The sequence below is a fragment of the Puccinia triticina genome, chromosome 2A (genome assembly GCF_026914185.1).
Source record: "Puccinia triticina chromosome 2A, complete sequence".
Classification (NCBI taxonomy): domain Eukaryota; kingdom Fungi; phylum Basidiomycota; class Pucciniomycetes; order Pucciniales; family Pucciniaceae; genus Puccinia; species Puccinia triticina.
The window spans coordinates 1,067,264-1,076,285 of NC_070559.1; the positions used below are offsets into that span (position 1 = coordinate 1,067,264).

At 49.2% G+C, this 9,022-nt stretch overlaps 1 protein-coding gene across 1 annotated transcript; it reads left to right on the top strand.

Annotated features, from left to right (window-relative positions):
* Positions 1-6,305: 6,305 nt before the first annotated feature.
* PtA15_2A117 (uncharacterized protein) lies at positions 6,306-7,610 on the top strand (the record flags this gene model as incomplete). The annotated part of the gene is made up of 5 exons (XM_053166105.1): positions 6,306-6,320; positions 6,388-6,581; positions 6,784-7,064; positions 7,109-7,495; positions 7,603-7,610. 5 exons carry the CDS (start codon positions 6,306-6,308, stop codon positions 7,608-7,610), a joined length of 885 nt encoding a protein of 294 aa, XP_053017360.1.
* Between the last annotated feature and the right edge of the window lie 1,412 nt (positions 7,611-9,022).

The window sequence follows — 9,022 nt, forward strand, 5'->3', positions numbered from 1 at the left end:
AGCTCCTGTTCATGCACCGGGTAGTTGCGTTCCGCAGCTGTCATCTGATGGGACTCGTACGCAATTGGTGATGCGCCCTTCCACTCCTTGCCTTGGAAGAGCGCGGCGCCGAGGCCAGTCCCGCTGGCGTCAGTGAACAGCCATAACGGATCGTTGGACTCGTAATCCACGTTTTTCAAGCACGGGAGCGAGGTCATGATCCGTTTGATGTTGTTGAAGGCCTCGTCTTCTGCTTTTCCCCAGTTGAACTCTTTGGGATCGCGTTTACTGCTGGTAAGGGGGGTCAGCGTGCCTACATATTGTTAATGTAGCCCCCAGATGAACTTTTTCATCCATTGTACTGTTCCAAGGAATTTCTTGACCCCTTTTGAGGACCGTGGTGTTGGCCAGTCCTGCACAGCTGTGATTTTACTGTCATCCGGTTGAATGCCGTCAGCCAAAATCCAATGTCCCAAGAACTTAATCTTGTGTTGAAAAAGTTTGGTCTTTTTGGGACTGCAATATAACTTTGCAGCTTGGATCCAATCCAAGACCCGGCGGACGTGCTGTTCGTGCTCGTCGAAAGAGTTCGAGAATATGACGATGTCGTCCAAGTAGACGACGCAGATGTCACCAATGAGTTCCCCAAGCGCCTCCTCAAGCCGGGCCTGGTGTGTAGCCGGTGCATTGGTGAGACCCATTGGCATGACGCGCCACTCGTACAGTCCCCACGGAGTCTTCACCGCAGTCAACGGTATGTCAGCCTCGCGCATCCGAGTCTGGAAGAAAGCGTTGGTTTGATCGAGGATCAAAAACGCCTTACCAGTTGCTACCAGGCGGACCAGTTCATCTACGTTTGGGAGGGGCGACCGGTCTTTGACTGTCAGGTTATTAAGTTTCCTGTAGTCACAGACCCAATGGGGAAGAGCTTCCGGGTCCTTCTTTGGGATGATAAGACTGGGAGACGCGTATTGACTAGTAGATCTGCAAAGGCGTCCTGCTGCAACATGTTGGTCGAGAAGTTTCCGCCAGGCAGCGAGGTACTTTTGAGGGTATGAGTACTGCTTTTTGTTTATGGAGGCGTTTGGGTTGGTGAGGATAATTTGATGGCGGACTCTAGAGCTTTCGTCCTGCATGATATCAGGGAAGGGTCCGTCGGGGAAGAAGGTGTGCGTCTCGCTGTCTTCGGGGACTGCAGGGATATTGGTGGGGAATAGATCTTGGAATTCATTCAACATCATCTGTTCCGCACGTTCCCGCGATTCACTCGAGTCTGATATCCCAGCTACGTGGGTCGTTCTCATGTCTAGTGCTCGGTAGTCGTGGATTGTGATCGCTGGCGAGCGACAAGAGATGCATCGGTCAGGGAAGGAGAACAATACTTGGGCCTGTTGGAGAAAAGGAGTCCCAAGGATCGCGTCGAGGCCACCGTTGATTGGTCCAAGGTGGAAAGCAGTGTCGTGAATCTTGGCTCCCGAGGTGGGGTCGAAAATTGTCGCATGTGTGTAAAATTGTAGCAACAGAGGTGTGGGCGACTTGTTGTCCATTGCAAGACCGATTTTTATAGGTCTCATCAGTTGAAGTCGCTTGAGGCCCGCGGATACGACCGTTTGAGGCGAGATGAGGTTTAATTTGGATCCTGTGTCCAACATAGCCTTGATCAGGGAGTTGCCCAGTCGAAGTTGAAAGATCAAGCGATCCGGACGCGAGGAAATTGAGGGTTTCATGGTGGAAACCAGAGGAGAAATGAGTTCGGAAGAAGAGTTCGTCGGGAGTTCTGCGTAGCACGTTGTTGGTACGAGAAAAAAAAAGTGTAAAGGCTCAGTCAAGCCTTTCACTGAGTACTACTATTCTCAGTGTAGTCCGTATACAAGACCGATATGTCTCGGAGAGAACCTGAATTCTAGGACCAACAATTATATTGCAAATGCTAGCTCAGTAGAAAGAGTCAGTCGTGGTTCTCTCCTCTATGTACAATTGGGAATGGTGAAAGATAGAAATGAAAGGTGATGGAGCTTACCTAGCTCAGTAGAAAGAGTCAGTTGTGGTTCTCTACTGAGCTAGGAGGGGCGGGGAGTCGCGGACTAAGTGTGCGGCTCTGAGGTCGTCCTGTGATAGCGTTGTGACACCCGCGTGGAGCGCGGTGCTCACAGGTTGCCCCGCCTGGCATGGGGACCCGGTGGGCGAATGCGTTCATCCTCACGTTTATGTTGTACCTGAGACCCGTCATGAATCCATGTAAGGTGACGAGGTTATTGCAGTGGCGCTTGTGCGCAAGTAGCCATCCAGCGAACTTAGGGTAATTCGCAATTTGGATGAGGGCCGAGTGGAATCCTTGGTGGTTGATAGACCACTCGGCATAGGTTTGCGTGTACTCGCAGGGGTAGGGGTATCCGGTATAGCGGTCTTTATCAACGTTGGTTTCGTCCGCCTTGCTCCTCTTCTATGCGTAGTGTATTATTGCTTTGTCCTGCCAGACCTCATTGAATATGGTCAGGGGGAGGGGGCAGCGGAGTTCGAGGAGATTCTTCTTGAAGAATGGTGTGAATCCAACGTTGTGGCTTGTTGGTCTTGCATCATCGTCAAATACTACCCCGCCAGGCATGTTGTCGGTCTTGTCACTCAGTTGCATCGTCTCAAGTGGTTCGGGGAAGGCAGCAAGGGGTGTGACGATTCTTGTGGCGCCAAGTAGCTTCGGTCCAGCTATCAGCCCCTTCGTAGGGTCACTTGTCTTGGTGGCGGCAAGTCCTTGGCAGATTGTGAAGTAACGCTCCGCTAATGCACTATTGCCTGCGTCCTCTGCGGCGAATGCCTGGTCCGTGAGCTTGTCGATCTTCAGACGGATGCTCTCTTCATTGCCAGAGCGCTCAGTGGTAGTGAGGGGCTCGGCAGACTCGGCGTCAACTGGATTGGCGGCTGTGTTGGGTGAACAACAGCGCAGTCATCTCAGTCTCCCATTCCTTTGGGTTGGTACTGGTTGCGGTCCTTCGCTTACCCGTGCCTTCCTTGGGTTGGTCGCCTATGAGGACCTGGTAGCGGTTCGCTATTGCGTTGCCACTACCGAGTCCATCGTCCTTGTTGATGGTTGGTGTTTCACCTATTGGGTTCGGAACTGGCGTCCTCGCTTTGCCAGGGGTCTTAGAGGTTGATCGGGTCTCTTGGTCGGTCGGAGGGACCTTCTTGCTCTTCTTTGTCTTGGGGGCTTCAGCCGTGGGATCATCTGTTGGGGCTTGGTCAGGGGGAGGTTGCTGTTGGGGTTGTTCTTCAGGTCCTGTGCTCGCGGGGTTGCTCTATTGGGCCAGTCTTTTTACGTGTTCTGATATTACCTTGATTCGGTCGGCCATCTTGTTTGGGTTGAAGTTATAAGCAAAAAAGGTTTCTTGTTGTGGCGAAAAATTTCCTGTTGTTGGGTGTTTTGCGCCGTGAGTTTGTTGGTGTGCCGTTCCTGTTGTTGGGTGTTTTGCGCCATGAGTTTGTCGGTGTGCCGGGTGTACCTTTGCCTGACGAACTCTGTGGATTTCTCCCTGTCTGGCCGGGACTGAACTCTAGCGCTAGCCGCCTTGTGGGCGGGGGGGGGGGGGGGGCCGCAGCCGCATCCCTATATGTGTCCTTTGCCACGCCTGCCCCCCCACTCTGCGCTTCCGGCGGCGCTCTGGCTGGGCAGGGTGGAGAGTCATTGGGCGCGCCGCTCATGGACATTGCCCCCATCCGCTACGCTCCTGTAAGCACCCAACCACCAAATGTAGCAGCTACAGTCTGATGAGCTCCCACATATCACTACTTTGGTAGTTTCTTGGTGTTTCTGCCACTATATCTCATCCCAGCGTGGGAATCCTTCTGACATATGGTTACCAAAATGTTGAAAGGCCCCCAAGGATTCATTGTGGACCTTAAGTCACCACAAGACCCCCAAATGTAGCAGCTACAGTCTGATCAGTTCCCAAATATCACTACTTTGGTAGTTTCTTGGTGTTTCTGCCACTATATCTCATACCAGTGTGGGAATCCTTCTGCCATATGTTTACCTAAATGTTTACAGGCCCTCAAAGATTCATAATGTACCTTTAGTCACCACAAAACCACCAACTGTAGCAGCTGCAGTCTGATCAGTCCCCAAACATCACTACTTTGGTAGTTTCTTGGTGTTTCTGCCACTATATCTCATCCCAGCGTGGGAATCCTTCTGCCATATGGTTACCAAAATGCTTACAGGCCCTCAGGGATTCATTATGGACCTTAAGTCACCCCAAAACCCCCAAATGTAGCAGCTGCAGTTTGATCAGTTCCCAAATATCACTACTTTGGTAGTTTCTTGGTGTTTCTGCCACTATATCTCATCCCAGCGTGGGAATCCTTCTGCCATATGATTACCAAAATTTTTACAGGCCCCCAAAGATTCTTTAGGTACCTTTAGTCACCACAAAACCACCAACTGTAGCAGCTACAGTCTGATGAGTTCCCAAATATCACTACTTTGGTAGTTTCTTGGTGTTTCTGCCACTATATCTCATCCCAACGTGGGAATCCTTCTGACATATGGTTACCAAAATGTTGACAGGCCCCCAAGGATTCATTATGGAGCTTAAGTCAACACAAGTCCCCCAAATTTAGCGGCTACAGTCTGATCAGTTCCCAAATATCACTACTTTGGTAGTTTCTTGGTGTTTCTGCCACTATATCTCATCCCAGCTTGGGAATCCTTCTGCCATATGGTTACCATAATGTTAAACGGCCCCCAAGGATTTAGTATGGACCTTAAGTCACCACAAGACCCCCAAATGTAGCAGCTACAGTCTGATCAGTTCCCGAATATCCTCACTTTGGTAGTTTCTTGGTGTTTCTGCCACTATATCTCATCCCAGCGTGAGAATCCTCTTGCCATATGGTTACCAAAATGTTTACAGGCCCCCAAAGATTCATAATGTACCTTTACTGACCACAAAACCCTCAAATGTAGCAGCTACAGTCTGATGAGTTCCCAAATATCACTACTTTGGTAGTTTCTTGGTGTTCTGCCACTATATCTCATCCCAGCGTGGGAATCCTTCTGCCATATGGTTACCAAAATGTTTACAGGCCCCCAAGGATTCATTATGGACCTTAAGTCACCACAAGACCCCCAAATGTAGCAGCTATAGTCTGATCAGTTCCCAAATATCACTACTTTGGTAGTTTCTTGGTGTTTCTGCCACTATATCTCATCCCAGCTTGGGAATCCTTCTGCCATATGGTTACCAAAATGCTTACAGGCCCTCAGGGATTCATTATGGACCTTAATTCACCACAAAACCCCCAAATGTAGCAGCTACAGTCTGATCAGTTCCCAAATATCCTCACTTTGGTAGTTTCTTGGTGTTTCTGCCACTATATCTCATCCCAGCGTGGGAATCCTTCTGCCATATGGTCACCAAAATGTTTACAGTCCCCCAAAGATTCATTGTGTACCTTTACTGACCACAAAACCCCCAAATGTAGCACCTACAGTCTGATGAGTTCCCAAATATCACTACTTTGGTAGTTTCTTGGTGTTTCTGCCACTATATCTCATCCCAGCGTGGGAATACTTCTGCCATATGGTTACCAAAATGTTTACGGGCCCCCAAGGATTCATTATGGACCTTACGTCACCACAGGACCCCCAAATGTAGCAGCTACAGTTTGATCAGTTCCCAAATATCACTACTTTGGTAGTTTCTTGGTGTTTCTGCCACTATATCTCATCCCAGCGTGGGAATCCTTCTGCCATATGATTATCAAAATGTTTACAGGCCCCCAAAGATTCTTTAGGTACCTTTAGTCACCACAAAACCACCAACTGTAGCAGCTACAGTCTGATGAGTTCCCAAATATCACTACTTTGGTAGTTTCTTGGTGTTTCTGCCACTATATTTCATCCCAGCGTGGGAATCCTTCTGAAATATCTAAGTTTATTAAAGACAGACAATCAAGAAAACAAAAATCAAGGGTTTCCCCTACAAAATAAAAAAAATAAAAATAAAAACAGCCAAAGCAAAAACACCCAGCCCAATACCCATCCTCTTCTAGAGACGGTGCAAGTATTGGGCAGATGACCCCCAGCGCGCCGCATTTAAGGCAATTGCAAAGGGAAGCCACCAAGAATTAACCCCTCAAACTGTGCAAGTGCAACAGCGGAGGGGGTTGAGGACAAACCGCCAGCTGGAAGTGCAGCAGCAGAGGATGTCCTGGGGATATTCGTACTCGTATCAGCTCCTCCTTTATATGCAGATCCCACTGCCACTATTCGTCCAGGCTAGAACAGACAGGACCAGACCCTCCTTGGCCTTGACAACACAGCCACAGCCACAATGCTACCACCTACAGTTGCCTCAACTACTCGCCTCTCCCCTTCGCGGCCTTGGCAACACATCAAACAACACCCGCAAAAAGAACAGACGTAAGCAGCCACAACAAGCGTCCAATAACCCGACCCAGGACGCCCACCACCATCAGCAGCAAAATCTAAAGGACACCCTCTCAGATCATTCAGACCCCCAAACAAGCACCGATGAAGACGAGCTAAAAGCTCCTAATGAGATTCCTTTGAGCAACCTGGCCAAGGGCGGGCCCTCCAGAACTTCTTTGTGGCCACATCAACACACTGGATGATACGACTAAAGATTTGATCTGGAGGACACCTTGCGGAGGTTTCAAATCTATCTTTGGTACGAGTGAGCCACCCCGCACTCACACATCCAGCGAGCCTAGCGATGAGGATAACTGTGTGGAACTCAAGCCCTCTGAATGAGAGAAACAGTACTTGAGCCAGATCAAGGTCGGAAACAGCCGCCACAAGCACCAGCTCGGCGGCTGCCTCGCCGCCCTTGCCAACACCCTTGTCCTCCCCCTCACGGCGAGAGCTGCTTCAGACCATCCCAGCTGGCGGCAGCGGCAGGAAACGGATCTTCAATCACTGGCCTTGGCCCTCGAGGGCCATACACCCGTCGCCGTCGCCGCTGCTGCTGCTACTGCCTCGATATCCTCAACAACCAGACCAGCCGAGTACCCACCAGAGCACATCTTCTCATCAACCAGCCCAGCAAAGCACCCACCAGGGCTCATTGAGGGTCATTCGGCGTCCATTCCGGCCAGATTGTCTACTCCGTTGCAGCCGTTGTCGCCGCCCCGGAGACGACCGCCGCCTCCAGCCCCCCTCCCGAGCCCGTGGTGGCGGAAGACGCTCCTACAGCCACCTACTCCCCAGCGCAATTGCTTGAATCCACATTGCCATTGCCTCTCAGCCCTGCCATCTTGGAGGCGTACAGCATCTGCACATGCAAGTTGTTGGAGGAGGAGCTCGGACTGAGCGCCGCGTACGTCGAGGCCATCGACTGGCTCACCACCACTTTCAACAACCACACCACCTCCCCTGAGTCCCCAAACCCCGCCGTCCCTGAGCCCGTCTCGACCTCGCCCCCAGACAACAACGGAAGCTTGGCTGGGCCCCAACGCAAGCGCCACAAAGCAAATTCCAAGGACTTTGAGCTCATGTTTCAAAGTTAGTCAAGTTGGATTACACTGGAGATATTCAATACCCACTCTGCTTGTGTTTTCAATGATGAAACTCACTTATTTGTGTCTGTGTTTGACGTTAATTTATTTCAGGTGATTGAGGCAATGTGAAAAACACTCACCACTACCAAGAATGACAATCAGGAAGACAGTGACCAAAACATTGCCTGGTATTATCAACAAGCAGGATAATTAGGAGCCAGTGACAATAATGGACATCCCAATGATACCTTCCAATAATTTTCTGAATCCAGAGCTGCCTATCAGCAACACTGGGTCGCTACTCTAACCATAGCAGTTAGCGTAGCGTAGCGCAGCGCGAATGCGCTATTCTTTAGCTTAGCGTTAGCGCAATTGCACGCATATGCGCTAACGCTACGCGCACGCGGTGCCCAGCTATTTTAGCTGATAGTAGCGCAGATGCGCGCAATTGCGCTAACGCTACGCATGCAGGGCGTAAAAGAGCGCGCGCTACGCTGCGCTACAGCGCCTTTAGCGGGAAAAAAGGGCTTTTTTGCGCTAAAAGCGCTGTGCGCAGCGCAGCGTATCGACTGTAGCGGCGCGCTAACGCTAACAAAGAATTGGCCCGCTGTTAGCGCCGCTGAAAATTAGCGCAGCGTAGCGGCGCTAACAGCGCGCTAACGCTATGCAAAATAGATGGGCGCTTTTTGCCGCTACGCTAACGTGTAGCGCTGAAATAGCGTAGCAACCCAGTGTTGCTATCAGTATGGACTTATGAACTGTTGGGCAAAACTCTAATTTTTGATTCAGCTCCAAAACAAATTTGAAAAGGATGTTTCACTTCCTCCTTGTGGTGTATTTGATTGGTTCTATTCAAAACTAATTTGAAACATACCTCAAACAAACAGATGCTACTTCCCCATTCTTCTATTATTTTATCATCAGCCCTCATGGATGCTATATCAAGAAAATATTGACAGAATGGCAGGCAAACATTCCTCCAAGCTCCAATGACCCAAGCCTGACAAGAATTGAAAATAAAAAAAGGATTGCAATGGGACAATAATATTTGTGCTGTATTTGGGTGCAAAATTGATATCATCAGCATTGATTCTGGTTCCTTTGAGGGCCCATAGGACACAGAATATTTTATGGATTTTCACAAGTACTACTATCATGGCAATAATATGAGAGTTTACATTGAGGAATCAATCCCTTTTCACTGCTAAAATAAACTTGATTTAAGTTTTCTTTCATAATAGGATGGATTGTAAGTTTAATCTGCATCTGATTAACTAAAACTGAACATTCCATTCAAGTCTAGGACTCAACATGTGTCCTGATGGGTTAATCTCTTCCCTTAAATTATTCACAAAGCACTCAATGTGTTGAATCAAGTTTTCCAAGAATTCAATTTGGTTTATTTGAAAGGGGCTTTAGAAGCTAATCTCACAACCTCATTCTTTCCACCTGATTCTGAATGGATGAAATGTTGATTGATTGGGAGGGTGTAGTTCCTGGCCAAGCAAAGTAATAGTTATTGGAAAGTGAT